This window comes from Drosophila montana, unplaced genomic scaffold (assembly GCF_035044405.1).
Source record: "Drosophila montana isolate Dmon_TW-CO22-7 unplaced genomic scaffold, ASM3504440v1 contig_3218_1, whole genome shotgun sequence".
Taxonomy (NCBI): domain Eukaryota; kingdom Metazoa; phylum Arthropoda; class Insecta; order Diptera; family Drosophilidae; genus Drosophila; species Drosophila montana.
The window spans coordinates 1,891,708-1,914,874 of NW_026998098.1; the positions used below are offsets into that span (position 1 = coordinate 1,891,708).

The 23,167-nt window shown below is 38.7% G+C and overlaps 2 protein-coding genes across 12 annotated transcripts in view; both read right to left on the bottom strand.

Moving 5' to 3' along the window:
* Window positions 1–1,245: 1,245 nt before the first annotated feature.
* Window positions 1,246–23,167, bottom strand: part of LOC135433442 (hemicentin-1-like) — a 216,122-nt gene continuing 194,200 nt past the window's right edge. For 4 of the 11 annotated variants that reach the window (XM_064689523.1, XM_064689519.1, XM_064689520.1 and 1 more), the window contains 11 exons: window positions 22,347–22,731; window positions 20,933–21,062; window positions 20,762–20,857; window positions 20,546–20,704; window positions 20,360–20,442; window positions 18,059–18,245; window positions 17,147–17,176; window positions 15,325–15,465; window positions 9,805–9,899; window positions 6,600–8,336; window positions 3,210–5,652 (listed from right to left, as the gene is read on the bottom strand). In XM_064689523.1, coding sequence (XP_064545593.1) covers window positions 4,402–5,652; window positions 6,600–8,336; window positions 9,805–9,899; window positions 15,325–15,465; window positions 17,147–17,176; window positions 18,059–18,245; window positions 20,360–20,442; window positions 20,546–20,704; window positions 20,762–20,857; window positions 20,933–21,062; window positions 22,347–22,731 — 4,294 coding nt within the window. In that variant the 3' untranslated portion in view covers window positions 3,210–4,401. Of the gene's footprint in view, window positions 2,667–3,010; window positions 3,135–3,209; window positions 5,653–6,599; window positions 8,337–9,804; window positions 9,900–15,324; window positions 15,466–17,146; window positions 17,177–18,058; window positions 18,246–20,359; window positions 20,443–20,545; window positions 20,705–20,761; window positions 20,858–20,932; window positions 21,063–22,346; window positions 22,732–23,167 lie in introns of those variants that run through there. The other 7 variants (XM_064689529.1, XR_010437093.1, XM_064689525.1 and 4 more) reach the window with 7 other exon arrangements.
* Window positions 10,383–12,929, bottom strand: LOC135433402 (uncharacterized). Its single transcript, XM_064689455.1, has 3 exons — window positions 12,056–12,929; window positions 11,427–11,879; window positions 10,383–10,411 (listed from the first exon to the last, which is right to left on the bottom strand). The coding sequence occupies exons 1-3, from the start codon at window positions 12,885–12,887 to the stop codon at window positions 10,383–10,385; spliced, it is 1,314 nt and encodes a 437-aa protein (XP_064545525.1). The 5' UTR covers window positions 12,888–12,929.

The window sequence follows — 23,167 nt, forward strand, 5'->3', positions numbered from 1 at the left end:
AACCTATTAAAAATGGGTAAAAGGATATAATAGTTTTGTGCAAATTTATGTAACAGAGAGAAGGAAGCATCTCTGACCCCATAAAGTATATTTATTCTGTGTCAGCATCAACAGCTGAGTCAATTCAGGCATGTCTGTCTGTCTGTCCGTCCGTCTGTCGATCCTTCCGTACGTATGTATGAACGCGTCGATCTCAGAACCCGTAAGAGCACAGGTCTATCTAGTGCCTGCGCAGTGCCAGTTAGTTTCCGATAATCAATAACTATTCAATAATTAATCAATCGATAAAAATCGATATCGAAATCCTGATTTTCGAGCAAATCTCTTAGGTTTTAAGAGCTGGAGTCACCAAATTTGACATCTAACTTCCAGTGTAGTATCTACAAATCAAGTACCTTTAATTTTCTAGTTATCGCCATCCCCTAGCGTGAGCTGCATTTGTTGTTGGTAGAAGGCGGTTCAGGGTATCCCCTAGTCGGTCACTCCCAAATAGAACCCTCTTAGTTATTGTAGAATGTTAGAATGTGGATAAACCCCAAAAAAACCTCAAGTCATACATTAAATATCAAAGGAATAGGAAGTCAAGGGAAGGTTGTCAGAGCTAATTTAGCTTTTTCCATAACTATATTAACTCCAGCCAAGGAAATCGATATCCATGCATGAGATCATTAAAGGAACCGTTTAGCCCATATCTGATTGCTGAAAACCCATTTATAATATTTAATAAAAGTTCCGCCTAAGCAATAAAAACACATAATTTGTAATTTTACAATTTATTTATTTACTTGTTCATCATCATAATTTACTTTACTTCGTATATTTACGGGGTTCCTTCATCGTTATATATATATTTGCATATATATATATATGTATGTATATATAAGTACTTGAGTCTAAGTTTTTTACTTTCAATTTAATTCCACTTTTTGGTTGCTCTCTGCTTTTCAATTACTTTAATTTAATTAAGTTTTATTTGTTTTGCTGGCATTTCCAAGTAAATGCTGATTTATATAATTTATGTGTATAATTATACAATAATGTTTGTATGTATGTATGTATCTATATGTATATATATATTTATAATTTGATGTATTTCACATAATTAATAATAAATAATATTTATAATTAATTACAATAAATTGCATAACAAAATTCATTCGACTTTCCTTTTAGTTTCCCTCTTGATGTGTGTTCGTTAATATCAATTATTTATGGTTTTAATATACAATAATTTGGTATTGTTAGGCTATTTTTTTATTTATTTGTATTTATTTTTTTTTTTAGTTTGTTGTATACAAATAGAAAACCATGAAAATTAATATTAATGCTAATTTTCCTTATTTCCTGTTTTTTCTTTCTTCTCTCGACTGAAGCTGCTTTTTGTTTGTCTGCGTAACTCTTTATGTTGGTTTTGATGGTTTTTGTTTTTTAATCTCTGTTTTATTATCTATTTTTTATATATGATTGTGTGCATTTGGGAACTGTTTGATAGTTTTGTGGTTAATTTTAAATATACAAAAGAAGAAATAAATAAAACAGATAAATATTCGAAAGTTTGTTGATGCTTTTTTTTTTTTTTTATTTTATACCCTTGTAGAGGGTATTATAATTTTGTCCCGAAATGTGCAACGCATTGAAGAAGGCGTCTTGAACTCCATCAACTATATATACTCTTGATCAGTAGACGTATCCAACTGATTCTATGCAAACTAGTCCCTTACCTTTTCACAGGTGCGTCTTTTCTTTTCCTTCTTACCTTTGAGTCACACAACGGACTATTTGAATTCTTAGATGGCAAACTGTTTTTGAAGAAATCTTCACCAAAATCTGAAATTTCAAGCTTCACAATTTGCTTGACATGTCTGTTAGATAGTTAGCCATATATCTACAAGGGTATTCAATCTTCGGCGCGCCGAAGTTAGTTATTCTTTCTTGTTTAACTAAAGTTAGTGGCTGCTTGCATATTAAATGTTTTCGTTTTAATGTTGTTTCCGTTAATTACTTTTCGATTTTAATTGGTAATTTTTATTTTGATATATATATATATATATTCGCTTGTTGCTAAGTACAATGCCTGCTTATGTTTTTTTTTTTGATTTGTTTAGTGATAAAAACTATGTAATTGGTTTGTTTTTGTTTATTTTTGCTGTTGTTAATGGGCCTATTTAGGTATGTGTATTGACTGTCAAAATGTTTTGCTAGTTAATTTGGTGCGTGACTTATAATATACATATGTTTTTATATATGTTTTTTTTCTTTCAATAATTTTCATGTTATAACAATTAATATCATTTTGTTGTATTTGCCTTCATAAAGTTAAGAAATTCGTTATTCATTTGCTTTAAACTCTTTTCGATTTTAAGTTTACAGAAGCTTAATCGTCCGCATTTCGCTTGCGCTAAGTACAAAAGCAAAGAGATTACATTAAAAAAATTAAACAACAATTAAATAAACATCATAAAAAATAGACCAAAATGCACTGCAAAATATTTTTGGAGATTCGTTTGTCTCCAAGATTATTGCTTCAGCTCCTCCAGAGCTCCCGTTTTCTTGTTCTTTTTGACCTGGGCATAGAGCGAGGCGGCTTTGTAATTGATGGGCCCATAATGCTGACTCTCGAGATCGGCATAAATGAATTCATCATCGAAACTTGCGGCATTTAGTGGCTATATTATTATTGAAAAAGAGTAGGTGTTTTCTTTATAATTATCTTTTATGCAATACCATTAAATGGAACATGCTCGCAACAATTGTTAGAAAGCGCACTTCTCATGCATATTAATAATCTATAACGCCTGTCGTATTTGTAAATAAGCAAATGAGAGAGAACTGAGCGTGAAAAGTGTGTTTTAGATAGCATATCGAACGATTTTAAGAATCGAAACTGAAATCAATATCATAATCATCATCATCATCATCATCATTTTCAATGGACAGCAGAACGACAGTTGAAATAAATTATTAACATTTGACCATAACAGAAAGTAATATTTATTAATAATTGATTTACCTTTTTCTACTGTGACATAAAACATTTAGCTGGGCATTTGATATTTAGTGGAAAGTTACACAAAAAGAATTTAGAATATATAGGTATTGCTGCCTTTGTATGGATCCTCAAAATCGGACACATGCTATAAGAAATTAATATGTAATTTAGAACACACTTCAAATATTGTTATTTCTATTTAAAAAAAAAAAAAAACTTGTTAGCTTTTGTTTTGTATATGCGAGTTAGGCTTGAAGAATGCATTTGATACCGCTTAAGTGAACTTTTTAAAATATTTGCTTTGGTTTCCTTATTTAAGAGTAATTATAATAAATAATAGGTTTTAAATAATTAATTAAAGTGCTTGGCTTCTGTTTGGTTTTCACTTCAATGGTATGTTTTTTGCTTTCTTATTCAACTAATTAAATAAATAGAAAGTACATAAACTAGACGCTGCGCCCAGCTGCCTCTCAGTGATTAGAGAAACCTTCAAGTTGGGCAGCCAATCATTTCTATATACAATACAAGTGTTTACACATACATATCTAAATTGTTTAAATATTCATTTGTATACATTACACAAAACTACTTCAAACTTAACACACATACAGTCAGAGTTGCCTTAATATAATACTTAATAATTAACTATATATATTTAATATAAGAATGAATTAGTTGTGCTTCTGGGAATGTTTAGTATTTAGCTTTATAATGCTCGTTGATTTTGCTTGTGTATTATTTGTAATTGTTTGCTTTTTGTTTTCCTTTAGTTGTATTTAAATTAATTTAAGTATTTGTTCATCAAGTTTAAATTTATGCTAACTATGTACACTAACACTAAGTGCCTCGACAGTTGCAATTTTGCTCTGTGGCCTTTCTGTGTATTCGATTTCTTCATATTAGGTTGTGTTTTTTTGGGCATCTCTAAGGGCCACAAAAGATTCTATTACAATTAGTTGATATATGAATAATAAATATATATATATATATATTTATAAAAATACGTAAAAACATTGGCAAAAGTTGATGAAAATGTGACAGCAGGTGAAACAGTTGGCAATAGCGAATCGCAAGCATCACGATAAGATTGAATATTGACTGTTGAAATGGTTATACACCCTGTCAAGATGCCAGTATATGAAATTGAGAACCATTTGCTGAATGATTTGATGATTGGTTAAACTCTAAGCTATTGTATATATATTAGTGACTCGTAACTAAACTGTTCTTTCGACACTTTTCTCTTATTTTGTTTACTTATATCATTTGAATTTGAATTATGCTAAATATAAATATGTTTTTATTCCCTCAGCTTTATTTAATTACTAAATACCTTGTATGCGTCATTTAGGCCTGTCTAACTGTCAATTTCTGATTTGTATCTTTTGTGTCTAACGCTCTCCCCTCGAATTTCAAATGTGCACCTCGCGATAGCTTTGAGTCAGAAAGTATCTCAATGCGCCCGCAGTTGCATTTGCAATTGCTGCACTGCTCTGTGAGCTGTGGGCGGGCGTTGTGGGCGGTGCCGTGAGATTGTGATTTGCCGCATCATCATCAGCATTATCATCATCATCATCCACCATGTACTCCTCCTCGCAAAAGGAGTAGCCCAAATCCTCATCTTCCTCCACAGCAGCAGCTGTTGTTGTTGCTGTTGCTGTAACAGCAGCAGCAAGTGGCTCGCTTTGTTGGCCGCTTGGTCGGGTAAACATAAAGTCCGGATGCGTTTTAGTTAACACCTCTAATGCCTCTAATGAGGCAGCGGGATTTAGTTGACCCGTCGCTGGCTGCTGTTGCTGCTGCTGCTGCTGTTGCTGCTGTTCTTGCTGCGACTGTTGCTGCTGTGTGTCGTTCTCTTGGCATTTTTCATAATCAGACGTTGTTGCTGTTGCAGGTGTTGGTGAAATTGGCTTAAAGGCATGCCGTTCACTCAGCTCCAATGGACGATAGATGAGTGGACCCTGCGCCCGCTGCTGTTGCTCCCTCTCCTGCTGTTGCTGTTGCAGTTGGCGGCGCAGCTGCTGCAATTTGCCGTTGGCCGTTTGTGTTGTCTGGAAATGGAAGGTGTGATGTTTGCGCAACGGCAGACGCATCGGACGACGCACCACCAGGCAATCGTAGGCGCCAGCCAGTGGTTGTGTCATGGGCGTGGCACTTGGCATGGGCGGCACATATCTTAAATTCTGATTGCAGTCGGCGGCAGCTAAGTGACTTGCCTGCAGCAGCAATTCATTTGGCATTAGCATTTGTTGTTGATGATTGCCACGCCCCCGCCCATGCCCAAGCCCATTGTTGCCGATGTTGTTGTTGTTGTTGCTAATTTGTTGCTCGTCCGCTGCTGCTGCTGCTGCTGACGTTGTTGCTGCTGCTGTCGCGGCTTTGGGGCCACTATTACTGTTGGCTGCAAGGGCTTCAGCGATTTTGCTCCCGTCGTCGTCGTTGTTGTTGTTGTTATTATTGTTTCTGGCAACAGAGGCATCGGCATCGCCGGCATAATGCCGTTTGATATGTGCGTAGGGGTCGCTGATGGTCTGTCGTCGTAATTTCTTACTGCAGGCATTGCTGCTGCCTTTGTTGTCGTTGCTGTTGCTGCTGCTGTTGTTGCTGTTGTTGCTGTGCCGTTTAAGTGCTAAAAATGGATTAGTGGCCAACAATTGCGTTTGCTGTGGTTAGTTTCGTGGTTTCAATGTTTTCAATGCGATTTTGCGCATGCAATGGCGATTGTGTTGTTGTTGTGGTTTTTGTTATTATTATATTGCAACAGATTGCAAAGGTTTTTTGTGGTGTGTTTCCATCAAAATTATATTAGATTAAGCAATCGTGACATGTAAAAGAAAAAAGTGGAAATCATAAAAGTAAATTAAAAAAACAACTATCAATTAAAATAATTCAAAACTCCCCCCAAAACGAAGAAAATTGTGCCTTGCACATTTTATGGTTCGATTTAGCTCTGCTTCCTGTTTTCGGGATCGGTTCGTGAACCTGATTTTCTAAATCTATTTATTATATATATAATTGAGTGTGCTGCTAGACATTTGATCTCCACCCAGAATTTATATCTAAAAAATATGGTTAGCTAAGTGCAATGTTTGAGCTCAAGTTATTTTTGTTATGTTTCTATGTTAGGGCTTGCTTATTGGTTTGACTGGGTTTTTTTAAACAACTCGTTTTTAAAAAATTTTCTGTTTGTGGCATAATTTAAATTGAAACCTGGCTTGCAGCCTTGAAATGAACCAAGGATTAGTTGGATATGATGCACTTTAAAGCTCTTTGTATCTCAAAAGCTTTCAACTTGAATTCGGTCCTAAAGTGTTAACTTCTAGAAATAGGTTATTAATTGCTTCGACTTCTAAACCTATAAACGAAATTAATTCAACCATTCCGCTTGGGCAATTATGAACCACACCATTTCGAAAATGTAATAGCTTAGCATGAAGCAAATCTCGTCTCTTATATAGATTACGCCGCAAGAAAATAAAACTGAAACTTAAATTGCGCGAATTGTTGAAAATAGTGCGTGGAATATTAAGTAGTTGCACCGAGAATAATGAGCTGCCTGCCAGATGCAGATGCCCATGCCCAGAGCCAAAAGGAAATAGTGTGTACGCACCTCATGTGGACCTAAGCGAAGTGGCAGCTGTTGCATTGTCGCTGTGCTGGAGGGCTTGCACTTGCCACGACTGGCGGCACTCACGCTGCTGGCAACGGACAGCATGGAGGCGGAATGTGCTGGCTGATGTCCCAGTTGGTACTGCTCATAATCCTCAGGTGTTGTGATTTCCGGCGTTGGCTGCCTTTGATGCTGCTGATGCTGGTGCTGCTGCTGCTGTTGCTGCGAGTGGCGATTACAGCGTGAGCTGACGGTGCCGATGCCGCTGCTGTAAAGCGAATTGGATGAGCTAAGCGAGGTGGGATCTGTGACGGGCGCCGACGAGGCGGATTCATAGGACGAATTAATATTGTGCGCCGGTGAGCCGGCACGTGCCAATTGCTGCTGCTGTTGCTGCTGCTGCTGCTGCTGCCCTTCCACGTTCATGTAGAGTGGCTTGCGGGTCAGGTTGAGGCCCGAGGATGCCGCCTTGTGCGCCTTTGGTGTGCGTTGGCCCAGTGCCGGCAGCTGGGACTCATAGGAGCTATTGGATATGCCCGAATCGCTGCGATAAATGCTCAGGCGTTCAGGCTCCATCAGTTGAAAGTCAGCTCCAGCGCCAGCGGCGCCAACTGATGCATCAGCCTTTTGCTGGTGCTGGCGATGGTGATGTTTCTTCTTGTGGCTCGCCGAGACGACAGCAGCTGGCTGCGTGTGCAGCTGCACTGTGGCCAGATTTAGATTCAGATTATGATTCAGATTCATATTGTGACCAATGCTGCTGCTGCTGCCGTCACCGCCCATATCCATGTCCAAATCGCCGCCACACTTGTCCGCCACATTCTCATAGACGGGCGGATCATAGAGGCGCATGGGCTTGCCGTTGGATTCAATATCGCCATGGCTACCACCAGCAAAGGAATGATGCCGCTTGCATTTCGGCGCCGTTGTCGTTGTGGCCATTCCCAGCGAGGCATTCAGATTGTAGGCCGGCTTCTTCAGCTTGTTGGCGCCATTGGGAAACTTCAGTGAATAGAATTTCTTGTCCATGTCCATGCGCTCCAGCAGGCTGCCCGCCTTGCCGCGTTTGCCGCGCTGCATGCTGCCCAGCAGCTCGTCGCCGGCCGCATCGTATTTCTTAAAGTTGCTGGCGGCTAGAAAGGGATTTGTGTTGAGCAGCGCGGAACTGGGCGCAGGAGGTGGCGGTGGCACACGCTCAACCACCGCATATGTGGGCTGATAATCATGCTCGATGGCATTCAAGAGTTGCGCATTGGACGCGGAATTGGTGTGAAATTTATGCGATTGTTGTTGTTGTTGCTGTTGCTGAGATTGTTGCTGCTGCGTTTGTTGCTGCTGCTGCTGCTGATGATGATGCTGCTGGTAGTATTCGGTGTAGCTTTTGGGAAAGCAATTGCTTAGATTATATTGTATTTGATCGGAGCTGGATTCGAGCTGATCCAGACTGCGATTATGTGGAGCCGTGAGAGGGGGCGGGGCTGTGCAGCCACGCCCGTACTGCAAAGTGTTGTACTGCTGATGTTGTTGCTGCTGCTGCTGATGCTGCTGCTGCTGCTGCATTTGTTGGTCGTAGTAATGTGTTTGCTGCTGTTGAGGAGGCGGATGCTGAAGAGTCTGGTGATGCAGCAGCTGCTGGCTGTTCATTGCTTGACCAATATTTCCATTTAGTCTCTTGGGTCGTGGAGCGACGCGCACCACATTTGTGTTGTTATTAAAATTTGTAGGGGTAGTAGAGAACTGCCATGCGAGACGATACGATGCGAATGCGAATGCGGATGCGGATTCGGGCACATGCAATGGGGCATTTGTTTTATTTTATTCAGCATTTGATTTGGTTATGCGGCGGGGCAGCGTGATAGAGTTAGGAGAGAGAGAGAGAACATTCGATTAGTTGTCTTGGTTAGTTATGGATGTTTGCATATCGGTTAGTTACGACTGTGAAGCTGTGGGTGAACTGTATCAACTGTTGTAATTGGAGCATGTGTCAGTACTAGAGAACAACACTGATTAGGGGAGGAGGTTTCTTAAAGTGAATGTGGATTTGTGTGTATTGTAAATATGCGAGCTATACGGGAAATTTATTTACAACATTTTATTAACACTGAATATTCTCAACGTTTGAGATGGATAGTATTTTTAACGAAACAATTCGATAAATAAACTGTCGAAATAATAAATAAAATCAGTTTAAGTCATGTTTATTTTAGTTTAAAGCTTAGCGATTAATAACTTAATAACTCACACTAAAACCTTTTGCTTTAAATCTCGCATTTGTATTTGACTTTAAGAACAATTTTTTTTTACATTTTCTGCCTCTTAATTTTCCCATTAAACTCGCATATTTGCAAAATTTAGTGTTTTCACATTTGTTTTAAGTTCTTTTCAGTAATATAAATAAATCATATTGTAAAAAACTTACATACTACATGCTACATAATATTTAAATATACACAACAATATGGATTTCATAAGTAAGTCCTTAAAATACCAAAGATACCAAAGCCAAGAAAACTAAATTTAAGAAAAAATTATTTAAAAAAAAGTTCACTTGACGACACATAAATCATGATTATTTTCGTTTCTTTGCGTAAACTGAAACGGAAATTCTTGATTTTTGATGTTGCTTGTAAATAAATGAAAAAGATATAAATCGAGAAATAAAACAAAGAATACGAAAAAGATGACACAAATGACAAATGAATGATGAATGAGAGACATCATTAGGCAATGGAGAGCAAAAAAGCGAAGGGAGTAGGCTAGTTATATACTACTCGTAAATGGCTAAGATAGACACCTCTCTATACAATATATTTACTTAAATAACAAAAAACTAAAATGTTGAATTTTCTGTTTGCTTTTACGTCAAACAAATTACACAAACAAAAATAATCAATTTTTTATAGAAGTTGGCATAACACTAGAGGCCAGAAAAACTATAAGTCAGACAGAGATAGAGATAGAGATAGACATAGACAAGAGGCAATATACTGAGATAAAGCTTAGACTTATATATATATAGTACATAGTAATACGAGGCGAGATTAGCAATGTGTGTGGGTGCGTGTGAGTGTGCGTGTGGGTGTGGGTGTGTGTGCGTGTATGTGTGCATGAGCGTGTTAAACGAATCGTTTCATCATTAAGTATGTTGAAAACATTTCTAGGTTATGTTATTGGAAAAAAAATAACAGAAAAATGTTAACTATACCTTGTTAGGTGCCGTTTGCAGACCATGAAACGGTAGATTCTCATACTCGCCAGGTTCCGTCAATGGATCCCCCAGTGAAGACGACTTGTCGTGTACTATATAGTATACGTATACGGATCGGTTGATTTGGCGATTAGCGTTGGGTTTTTTAAAACATTTTTTAAATAATGTTTTTTTTTTTTTGAAATGAGAAAAAAGAACCGAAAATAATTGGAAAAAATAGACGAGAATATAATTAGTCAATTATAAAATCATAAGGTTTATAGGCTAAATAAATGTATACTAAAATTAAACTTAATATTTTTTTTTTGTCATACACCTAAGCTAAAGACTTTTCAACTTAAATTGAAAACCTATGGAAATTATAGTTACATAATATTTGATATTTATTCGATTTGAAGTTTTACATCGTTTTTTATTAAATTTGAAATTCATGCAGAAATACGAAACACGCACAGGCCAGGACAACACACAAGCAGGCAACATGGAAACATTGAAAAATTGCAAGCCAAACGAAAATAAAATATTAATTAATAATAAGAACATCGATAGTTTTGACTAGACAAGTTTTTGTTGTGTTAGCAGATGTTCTTCATGATTGTTGGCTCTATAAACGTTTGAAGTTATGCATTTCTCTTACTTGTCGCTTCTCTGTCTCTTATATAAGGACCTCGACGCTTGATTCGTTAAAGTAAATTACTTACATTACATTACGATTTGTTTGTGGCACAAAGATATACAGATTAGGAAAATGACGAAAAAATAATTGAGAGTAGGCATGTGTGTATGTATGTACAATGTTTAATGATAAATGGGTTTGTTATGAACTTATGAGTGACTGTGAGTGTGACTGGAATACGATTGAGAAGATGACGGAAGTGTTTTACAATATAAAAACCAATGCTGCAATTCTTACAAAAATTCGTCGCTGGTTTGAGCCAGTGTGTTGGTTCAAATCATGGTTCGCTACATGGCTTAAAAATGTTTATTATTAACAGAAAAATTTGATGATGGTTTATGCAAAATGTTTATAATTCCCAAAGAAATTCGTCAATGGTTTGAGCCAGCGCGCCAGTTCGAAATATGGCTCTCCACATCGCTTAAAAATGTTTATACATGTTTGAAAATAATATATTTTACTTTGGGTGTCCGTTCGGCCCTTTCTGGTTTAACGCTCGCTTTAAAACCCGTTTTGCAGAACAGATTTATTTATTGCAAATAATTTAGTAATCTATGCTGAGCCTCATCTTCAAATCATTTGAAATTGCAACTCAGCTTTTTCAATGAGCTCCCAATTGCTTTTCAAATAAATTTCTATGCCTTAAACTGTAAATTCATATAGGTATTCTTTTTGGGAGGTGGGAGCATGAAACATTTGCCTAGTCACCTTTGGCTAATAATATTACCAACACGTTTAGAGCAGAAGAAAGTCACTTTGAGATATTTGTGGCAAAATGTACAGAGTATTAATAAAGATAGGCTACACGGCATAAAATTCAATTGGAAATGCAATCGATGTAAATGATTTATGAGCTCACAACGAGCAGAGTGGGCTGGGCGAGTGAATGAATGTTGGGCTGTATATGAGCTATATATGAGATGACTTGTGAGTTTCTTCTTACTTTGGACGCGTTCGACTTTGCTGGGTGACACCACAACGGTGCGTTTGAGCAGAGGCGGCCGGTTGCCACTGTTGCTGATGTGTATGTTGCTGCGGCCGCTGCTGGTCAACAGCTGCTGTTGTCCAGGGCCATGACGCAACGGCAATATCGGCGGCGGTGGGCGCGGCGGGGGCGTTGAACACTTCAATATGCCTGGGCGCTGCGGTTGCTCCAAGCAGCTCACGCCAGGCCCAGCGTGGACTGTTGCTGTTGCCGCTGCTGCTGCGGGCATTGCTGCTGCTGTTGTTGTTGCCGCTGTTGTTGTTGTTGCTGCGGTGTCTGTTGGCGACGTCTTGTCTAATGAAGGCGCTTGAAATGTCACAGAGGCATGTGATTGGGCACTGCTGGGATTGTTTGTTGTTGCTGCTGCTGGTGCTGCTGCTGTTGTTGTTGTTGTTGAATTAGTTGCTGTTGCTGTGGGCGTCTTTTTGTATGTGACTAGCGATACATGAAGATACATGTGTGTGTGTGTGTGTGTGTGTGCATGATACGCAATGCGATGCAACATAAAAGGCAAACGATAAATACAAAAATAAAAATCATAAGTTAACAATCTGGCAGAGAGTCGTCCAAGATGTATGTGTTATTACCACTGCCACTGCAACGTATGCCCTTGAGGCGATGCTGTGCCGCAAAAGGCGATTCTTGGCTGCCACGCCCACGCCAAAATGTCTGCAACAGACCAACATGGCTGCGCTGACTGTCCCGGGTGCCATCATCGCTGGCCCGCTTCGCGCGTCTGAAAACAAAGTCCAAAATGCGCTGCATGCTGCTGGGAGCGGCAGTCGCTGTTGCTGCTGCTGCTGCTGTTGCAGTTGTTGCTGCAGTTGGATTGACCAGGCAGGCGGTTAGCTCTGGTACTGCCTCAGCTGTAGCGGCGTCTGTTGCATCTGTCGATGGCAAGGCAATGTCAGACGGATTAGTCTTCATCAGCCTACGGTTGGCTGCTGCAGCTGCAGCTGCTGCTGCTGTTGCAATTGCTACGGGCTGCGATGCTGCCGTTGCTGTCGATTCTGCTGCTGTGTCTGCTGCTTGTTCCATCACCGTCCCCGTCACCTCGGTTAGCATTGTGCTGTTTGAGTTAGTTTGGCTATCGTTCAGCACGGCGCTCAGCTGTGCCGACAATTGACTCGCATTTGCACTGGGATTTGTGTTTGGATTCGGATTCAGTTTCAGTGTCATGCGATTCACGGCAAGATTCTCTTTGGTGTCGCTGCTCACGTGCAACATGACACCTGGCCGCAGTGGCCAACGTGGCGGCGATTTTGGTACTGTGGCATGCAATGAGCTGTTGCGCGTTGTGGGCAGAGGCGTGGCCAGCTCATTGTTGTTCTCGGCCGTTGTGAGCTTTTGTTGATGTTGTTGCTGTTGCTGCGGTGGCAATAGGGTTGCGGGCAACAATGTGGCAGCAGCTGCCGTCATTGTGTCTTGTATGGGCAAGGCCACGCCCACTTGCGGCAAGACCGGCTGATAGGATAGCACGCTGTGATATGCAATATGTATGTGAATGGTATGTGTGTGTGTGTGCATATGCGTATATGTTGCCATTGCAATAATTGTTGTTTTCGATGTTCGGCATTTGGTAAGCGTGTATTTGAATAAAGCAAGCGAGCAACAAAGGATTATAAGCCACGCACATCGATACGAACAGGAATTCAATTTGTATATATACGTTTAATATGTGATACATGTGATAATACATAAGTTACAGTTGATTATATAGTTGATGTTGTTGTTGGGTGCGCACAATAAGCAATTGATATATATGCAACGAAAAAACGAAATGGTGTGGGAAAAAATATAAAAATTAAATAAATTAAAATCGTTAAGAATTTAGGCAAGTCTTGAAAAGCATGCACATTTTAACACTAGAATTATTAAAAAATTTATTTAATATTCTTATAATCAATTTAATTTATTTGTATATGTTTGAGTTCTATCGGAAAAAACTAAATTAAATATATGCTTTCAGCATAGAAATTGGTTTAATAATGTCTTGGTAGTTCTGAAGAAATATATACGTGCGTGTTATAATTCTCAAGTGGTTTTAGCAAAGACTCAGTTAGCGGACATTTTTATTTGGACCTCGCTAATCAGCAAGGTTTAAAAGTTTTGGTTCCCTAAAATGCTACCAGAATTCCACGTCTGAAATCTTTTAGATCGAAGCAAAATCCTTTAATCTCCAATTAGGAATTAAAGAGATTTCAATTTGAAATACATTTATAGCAATTTAATAATGAAACATAAAAGTCTTTGCATACATTTTCAAAAATACTTGAATACTTTTAATCAATAACAATTAAATGCAGCACTTACCTTTGGTTGGCGCTTATGGAAACTTCCGTATGATCTTAACCAAATGAATTTAAATCAAATGAGATTTGGTTGACGTTGTTGTTGTTGTTGTTGTTATAATGCAAGTGTGTGAGCGTGTGTGTGTGTGTGGTGTTTGTAGTTGTTGTTGATATTGTAGCACAATATGAAGAGTTTGGCGCGTTTTGGTTGGCAAAGCATTGAAAGCATCGTTTAATGTATTGTGGTTGTTATTGTTGTTGTTTTTTGTTGTTGTTTGTTGTTGTTGTTTGTTGTGGTTGTTACAGCGAGCAATTATTAAGTGAAGCAGCATTGAGACAACAATATGTAATATACACAAGTGTATGAGTCAGATAGATAGATTGTAGCGATAGTTTGTAAAAGCGAGATGCCAAGCAAAATTAATTAAAATTGTTGCAGACAATACGAAAACAAAAAAACAAAAAAAAAAAATGAATAAAACAAATAACAGCCATTTATTTTTGTTGTAGTTTGTTGGGTTCGTTGTGGTTGTTAATTAGTTGTAGATATTTTTTGTTATTGTTGTGGGTTTGTAATTAATGTATTTTTTATGCCATTGAAGTTGTTTTTTGTTGTGAATATGGAGTTTGTTTTTGTTGTTTAAGTATTAAACATTGAATCGAACAAAATTACCATTCACACAAATTCAATAATATATACATGGGTATATAAAGCGTTTATAATTGAAAAACGAAAACATGAAAAAAAATACATAATTATAATTTTATATAAACATAATATAATTTGATCAAATTGAATGTATAAAGGTGTAACTATATTCCATACAGGGTGTTTTTGAAAGCCTATTATAATTTGTTAAAACATCAAAATTTGTTTGGTTTCTTTTGAAATATATTATGAAGCAACAATTGCACCACCCTGTATGGACTTATCACTTCAGTTTCTTGTTTTTAATGGAAATATGCAACATTTTCACAGCAAAGCGCAGCACAAAAGCTTTAAGCCAGTAATTAAAATCAAGGCAAAACAGCAAACCAAATAAAAACAAATAAATAAATAAAGTTCTTAGCCCATGCAATGAGGCAGCAGTGATAATCGGATTTCATATGCATTCAACAGAGAAAAGCTATGTTATTTAAATGGCATACTTATAAAGTGAACAGGTTATATATATCTCTGTGAAATTCGCATAAAGCTATGGGAAGTGTCCTGTAGCCTGTTCTGTTGAATAATTGGATAAGTTCATGCACTTAAGCAAATTTTTCGCTGTGAATATTCTTTAAAAATCATAACCATGCAAAGGGTTCGACATGCTGCTTTACAGGCAAAATTCAAATGAAGTAATGCTTAAAAATAATTTCTTCAAAGATGCCAGAAAAATGTTCAATTCAAGTTTGTGGCACAAATAGTTCAAATATAATTTCAACTCATATTGTAGGCTTTGGTTGTTTATTTTCGGTTTGTTCAAAGGGCCTAACACTATGCTTGGGGGAAATTTCCATAACATGACAAAACAGACTGTTTGCAGTCATTTTGAGTTTATTCTTGTTATTATTGTACTCACATTTATCCTGACGCCGACGGCGACGGCATATGCATATAATTATGCAGCAAATAATAATGACGGCCAGCAATAAGGCCAATATGGCGGCAACCAGTATAATGAGCGTCGTTTTGTCCCAGCGCTGCCACCAGGCCAGTTGTTCTACAGAAAGAAAAACGGGAGTGGGTGTGGTAGGTAAAAAGAGCGACAGAGATGAGCATTAAAATATAGCATACTTTTGAGCGCGAACTCGTTGCAAACTTAAAGCATAGGCAAAACTTAACAATACATGCAATTCTTTACAACTGACAGCCGAGCTAAGCCCGACGTCTGCCTACTTAGCCACTTGACTGACTGACTGCCTGACTGACTGCCAACAGACTTAGCTGCTGCTGCTGCTGCTGCTGCTGCTGCAGTTGCTTGTCAGCTAACTTTAATTTATCAACTTGTCACATGGTTTTGCTATGCCAGGGACCGACGGCATTAACCATGCAGCAGCGGGAGCGGCAACGGCAGCGGCAACAGTTCCGCACATACAAATGCATTTCATGTTTTACTTAGAAAGCACCCCGCACCCGTACCACCCCCGCCCGGCCAGTGTCCCCGTCATGCCCACGCAATGTGGCATTGTCTTATGAAATTGTGCTAGGCAGCTGGAGCGGCATCCTTCAGCCGGCTCGTCTCTCATTGTTTTCCATATTTGCTATAATTCAGCTGTTTATCATCCAAACAAATGAATTGTCTTTGCCAGCAGTGCGCACTCTATGTGTGTGTGTGTGTGTGCGTGCGTGTGTGTGTGTGTAGTGTGTGGCAGACGCCTTTGTTTCGTGGCAACGTTTATCTCTGTTGGCGTGTGTATTTGTTTTCTGAGTGTATTCACATATGTTATGAGCTATTCATTTTGGCATCGTGTGCGGATTCGCGTGTCAACAACATTTAGCAGTCAGCAGCCAGGCCTTAAGCCTCCCCTATGCCCTGTCCCCTGCCCCAGCACAGCTATTTCTATCCGCTTCCTATCTTATGCAATTAAACAAGCGAGAGAGCGACAAATGAAAAATGGCGGCTTTTAGTTGTAGTTCGCTGTGTGGGCGCGTGTGTGTGTGTGTGTGTATGTGAGTGCGTGTGTGTTTACATGTTTGGTTATGTGGATCAGCGTTTGAATGTGGCACAGCAGCGGCTTTTATGTTTATGTATGCCAACTGCAGCTTTGTTTATAGCTTTAAGATTGTTGTAGCCGGTCATTGCATAATTTACCATTAGAATTTCTACTGTTTGACATTGTTTAAAAATAGCAAATAAACATTTAAGTCTTTTGACGTACCTCACCTAAAAATTTACATTTAAATATCAATTTAAATCAGTTCTAAAATATAAAAACATATTGAATTTGTGGGAAACCCCTCTTAACTATTTTTCTACAAATTTCTACAGAATGTAAGCCTTTAAAAATTATGAATAATTTTTTGTTCCTTAAATTATATAATAATTTCATTGCGTTTACATAAATGTTTTTAGTATTTAGACATGCAGTTACTTACTTTTTGGTCGCACTAATTTATTAGAAGCGTTTCAAATTCGTTAGTGAGGCATAAAATGGGATTAGCATTATATTTAAAAGCAAATGGAAAAGACAGAGAATAGCAGATATATGTGTTAATTCACAGGATAGACCCAATCATTTTGCTGCTGCTCAATACTAAATTGGAATTAAGCAAATGTTTTCAATCATTTTCACATCCGATAACATTAATTGGGATGGTTGCTTGAACTCAACAAATGAGGTAAATAAAAAGGAAGTGGGATGTCAACTCAAAAAGAAGTGAGAACTTTTTACGGCATTTACCTTGCCACCAAATATAAAGTGCTGAACCAGCTGTTAATATAAAATAGAAAACCAAAAACTTTACATCTTTTCTTCTTTTTTGTATAAATAATAAATAATATTTATGACCAAAGGAAGAGTTTGGGATAATAGCTGGAAGGGTTTGGATAATAACTTGTGGGCTGCACATTACTTAAGAGTACATAAATCAAAGCCATTGCCAATTTTAGACGACGTCGCTCAGCTCTAAAATATAAAGTGGACCATAAAAAAAATGTTGACGTCATCAGCTGTCAAATTTCAATTTCAATTTCAATTCAATCAATGAAATGGTACAGAAAGTGGCATAGCAAGTGGACACAGTGAAGCTGGCAGATTAGCGGAAAGCTGGGCGACGGGCAACGGACGCGGGGCGTGGCGCGTTGTGTGTATTTGACAGACATTAAAATCGCGGAAAACCAAGTGAAATTCACGACTTAAGCAGCTGAAGAAAATCAGAGCGCATAAAAAAACAAAATATATATAAAAGAAAATTCGACTGATTTCTTTGTAAAGGACGCAAGGAAAAAGCGCAGAAATCAATTTCCGTTGGGTTGTAATAAAACGTGGCGCATGTTAGAATAACAGGTAAGCAAAGGGAATCGAGAGGGGGCGGGGGTGATGGTGGAAATGCGAATTGCTGGGCGCCAAACAATGCCCTAATTGCCACAGCCAGCAGAGACGTGGCCGCCATTTTAGTTTAAAGCGGAAGCAGCTAGCCAACATTTTATGCAGAGCATAAAAAAAGAAGCACCGGAAAACGGAAACAGATGAAGCAAATATTGACAGTAATCAGCTTCCGTTGCCTCGCCCCATTCCGTCATGTACTTCTTTTTTACTTGTATTTTTTTTTTAATTCAGTTTTTTGGTGCTATTTTTTGGAATATTACTCACCAGCAACTTCAATCTCACAGAACGCGCCGGGTCCAACGGAATTGTTGGCCACACATCGATAGGTCCTGGCAATGGCATAATCCTCCTGCAGTATGTAAAAGCTTCTGTCGGCAAAGGTCTTCTTGTCGCCAGCGCCCAGCGTTTCGACTGTTTCATTCTCAGCTTTAATTGACCATGAAAAATCGGCCTGCAATATACAGAGATAGCGAGAAGAAGAAAGATAGAGGGAAAGCAAAATTGAGAGTTAGAAAGAGTTGAGCACGCAGGATTCGAGTACAAATGGCCCATTGGACCTATGCAAGTCCATGTCTGTTGATGTCTGCACCTTTTCGGCTGTTTTGCGGAATTTCACTTTGCACTTTGGTAATTCAGTTTTTCCTTTTTTTGTTTGTCTTAACAATTTTCCCTTGCATTGCAATATTTCTTTGCATTCCGAGGCTGTGTTCTGAATTTGGTTTTGGCATTTTTGATGGCCAGCATTGTTGGGGCAGCTTTTCAGTCTTGGTTAATGGGCATTGAGCTGAACGACATGGCCGATCTGGCTTAACTGCATTTGAAACCTGTCACTTGGCTTACACGAATGTGATTTGTTTGCTTTTTGAAAACCTCTTCCAATAGGCAGAGATAGAACAAGAGAAAATTTTGCCTTTATGTCTTTAAATATAAAACAAGTTCTCAATGATTACGTCAACCAAAAAAAAAGGCTACCGGATATTTCTCGAATGCACATTTTGAACGAAATTGATATATTTCATGGAAAACTGGCAGTTTTCTTTGGCCAGTTGCTTAACTTTAAGCTCATGTATTTCGTTGCTCTTATTTCCTTAGTTCTGGCGCACCCAACATCGATTCGCATCAATTTCTCATCTGATTGCATGCAGCGTTATTAAATTTTAACTTTACGCCCGTTGAATAATTTCCAATCAAATAATTACGAGCCACCGACTTTGCTCCGCAAACATACACACATACACACACACGCACACACACACAGAGGCAAGACTCGTTTCGCTGCGGTTGCTGCCTGTATGCGTGGCAATAAATCTTTGGGCCAACCTGCAGGTTACTCTTACCCCAGCCAACCACTCCCTCCTGCCTTAATCGCCAGCACGCTTTAACTCAAGTAACGGCAAAGCAAATGCAATTGTAAAAAAAAAAAAGAAAAAATGCAAAAAAAAAAAATTTGCACTGATTTATGCGGCATGGCAAAAAGTGCGAACTCCAAACTGAAGTTGGGAGTCGAGTTGGCAGTTGGTGCTGCAACTGTTGTAGCCAGCAGGAGATCCGGGTTCCGGCCAAAAGGTAAACTCATAAAATTGAAAATACTTGCAGCTACCTGCATGGAAAGAGAACTGAACGAACAGAAAAAAAAAAACAACCAAAGCTCTATCCGTTGCTGTAACCACCCATCAGCATGCACCACAATTGAAATGCTATCGTTATTACCATTTCGATGGCCTGCGTTGGGAATCGGAATTCTTTTTCCTTTTTTTTTATGGTAGTTTGGGTTGAGTGTCGCGCAGAAGCTTGCCTTTGTTTGGAGTGTGCTCTAGGTGCGAGTATTACGAAGTATTAGAATGTTTGACATTCATATATATGAAAATGTCCATCACAACAGGTTTATCATGTTTAACGTGTGCTATAATGTTTATATGCATGTAACTATTCATTATAAGCATTTATTTGTTGTTTACTATTGCAATTTGACTTTTACACAATCATATTTTATCATTCTACATACATATTCAAGAGATACAAAGAAAAAACAAATATTTGAAGCACAGTCTTGGTCAAGAGGCAGACTTATCTGAAATTCGCTTTAAGCAGGGCTTCCTTCGACTAAAATTAATGTCCATCACACTAGGTTTCTCTTCTTCGAAATACTAATCTCATTTTTTCTACATAGTATGTTATACACAGATGCATCATTTAAAATTTCAAGCATATATTTGTTGTTTACTCTTTGCAATGCGCTTTTAATCTGATCATAACTCTTTTGTGATCCACTTGCCAAAATAAATACTATAGATATACCTAGAAAAACCCCAAGTATTTCGTTTAAATTTTAAGTGGCAGCCGCATCTGAAATTGACTTCAAAAAGAGATTCCTTCGATTTAAATTCACTAATTTTCGAACAGTGAATAAAGATCATAATTAGAAATTAACGCATGACTAATGAACTTTCAATCAGTAGAAGAAATTTTTGGTCAAATATCCAAGCAAAACTACGTCTTGTACAATTGTACATTTTACACACTTGTTTATAGTTGCGGTTGTCCTTATTCATCATTGACACTCACCTCTTGAGGATTTCCGTATGCTGTGCAAATTAGTGTATCCTGATCATCGATTTCTCGCCTTTCGATTTCACAGCGCGGCGCAACTACATTCGAAAAGAAGCAAAATACGCAGTAGAAGTGAAGAATTAGTCATAACAAATGGGAATCCAGCCGCAACCCATTCCCCTGGCTAAAACGAAAACTTACACTGAACATCGATGAGAGTTTCGGCAATGCGATCGCCATGCTTATTGCGGGCTCTGCATTTATAGATGCCCGTATCGTTGCGCTTAATGGGATCGTTGATAATCAGCGTATTGCCCATGGTTACCGTCTGGTTGGGATATAGCCACTCATATGAAGGTTCTATAAAATGGAAAAATGGTTGCATTTTGCATTTAAAGATTCTGCAAATTCATTTACCTGGATTAGCTTGCGATTTGCATATGACACGTCCTGGTATATGATGCTCCTGCACATAGACAATATTCTCCGAGACGCTAATGTTATTCGGTGCGTCTACAAAGGGGAGAGGCAGACGAGATGTCACAGTCAGTTTTATGCGACTGTCATGAGGTGGTGGGCAATACTCACATTCGATGCTCAAGTAGGTGGTGCTATTTACTGTCGGTCCCACCGCGTTTGCCGTCGAGATGCACATGTATTTGGCGTTATCCGATTCGATGTCGAACTTTTTATTCGGAAAATTTGACATATTGAAGTGCTGGTAATCGGTTTGCAGAAAATAAAAGAAAAATACAACATGAAAATATGTCATTTGCGTGAATTGGGGATGAATTTTGATACCGCGTCTGAAGCTGGGGCTGTAGCTGCGCGAGTCGCAGCTGCCACGCGGCCTTTTTTTTTTTGGTTTTTATTTTTATATTTTTGTACAAACAGATAAACAATCCAAATTAATTGGCATTTTGTTTGCCATGGCAGTCCAAATTATTGAGCATTGAGTAGACAGCTATTTATGTATTGAGTTGTTCATATGACACGAGTGGATTTTACGCGTAATTGATATGGGATAAAAATATTGAATTGAGAATTTCGTTGAATTTCTGTCATATTATAATTGGAACGATTTGTTAAATGCGTTGCAAGCAGAAGTGGAAAGGGATGTGGTTTATCTACTTCAGGGCTTAAATATACTTAATATGTTGATGCCTTTCTTTTAGTCAGGATTATTATGAATCTTCTGACGTGTTGGCGTTTTTATTGTGTGCTTAGTTCTTGTCTAGAGAGAAATTTATTTTTATATTTCTCCTAAGGTGCCTTGAGTTGTTACTCTTGATCTTATTGCAAAGAATTTCATACCCTGTACCCTTTGGTAAAAAGGGGAATATTGCCGTTGTGAGATTGAATGTAGAAGGCAGGAGGTATTAGATTACACATGCAGCCTAGGTTTTTTAAGCATATCTTAAATACTATCTGAACTACACAAAATTCGGCGTTTGGCTTCCTATATAATATACAAAGATGTATATATAAATATTTGTAGAAAAACTATCCAATTTTTAAATAACATTTACAGCCCAGACTTTGGGCTTACCATCTTTAAGCCCCGAAGAGGTCATATAGATTAGATAAGTTATTCCAGAAAGTAAGCTTGTCAAAGTGTGGGCCTCAGAAAAAAGATAGGAAACCTTATAGCCGTATACAGGGCATTTTTTAATCGCCTACTTGTTTTACTAAAGACCTAATAATATCTCGAGGTTCGACATAAAGATTTACTATTTAAGCTATAATTTTTGCGTAAGGGATTTATGGCCTTAAAAAGTTTTCTATACCAGGGTTTTTTTCCTGCCAATTTAGAAATATATTCTTGTTAGGAATTAATATATGATTCATATATGTCTCTGTTTAAGCCATATATATAGTCAACAATCGCAATATTCTTTATGCACGAAATTTCTTTTATATTCTTAATACCTTAAATCAACTGTTAGAGTTGATTTAAGCTTCCTTCCCGCTAGCTCGATTACACTGCAATGGATGTACTTACCAGAACTGAGAGCATGCTCTCGAAATCGCCAGTGGCCGGGGATGCGTCCATATACTTCTCTTTGACAAAGTAACGGGTATCATTCTTGTCAATTGGCGCGCCATCCTTTAGCCAGGCGATCTCGCAGCGGGGCACACACTCGATGCGGCAGGTCAGATTGAAGTTGGAGACGGAGTGAAGGACGCCCGTGTAGGGTTGCATATTCTTGATGAAAAATGGCGGTGCATGTACCTCCAAATTGACTGTGGCCATTACGCCCTTGCCGCCCTCATTGTACGCGTAGCAGGAGTAGTTGGTGCGGCTATCGAGGCCGACGGGCTCCACGGTCCATTCCTTGGTGACAATGTCCTGCAGTGGGCCGCGGCCGCCACGCAGCCAACGGTATCTGTTGGGTTGCGAGAGCGTTTGAGCCACATACATGAATTTGCCCATTTTGCGGTAGAGTGCATAGGATGCGGTGGTGGATTCGGATGAATAGTCAAATGGATGGCCCCCATTGTACAGGGTTAAGATTTGTGATTGTGGCATGTAGGTGGTGAGCGTGAGCAATGTACAAAGGGAATGATTCAAATGTAAATCGATTAGAGCATGCGTTTCTTTAATTTCATGAGCTGCCGAGTGCGTTGCACTCATGCTGGACAATGTTGATAATGTTGATGATATGTGTGTGGGATTAATCAAATTATGTTGTGGTCGCATTTGCTGTTGCTGTGGCAGCTGCTGCTGTTGCTGTTGCTGCCGCTCTAGTTGTTGCCTTTGTTCCTGTTGCCTTTGCAACAGCAGCGCCTCAAAAGCTGAATCTGCCTCATGCGGCAGCAGGG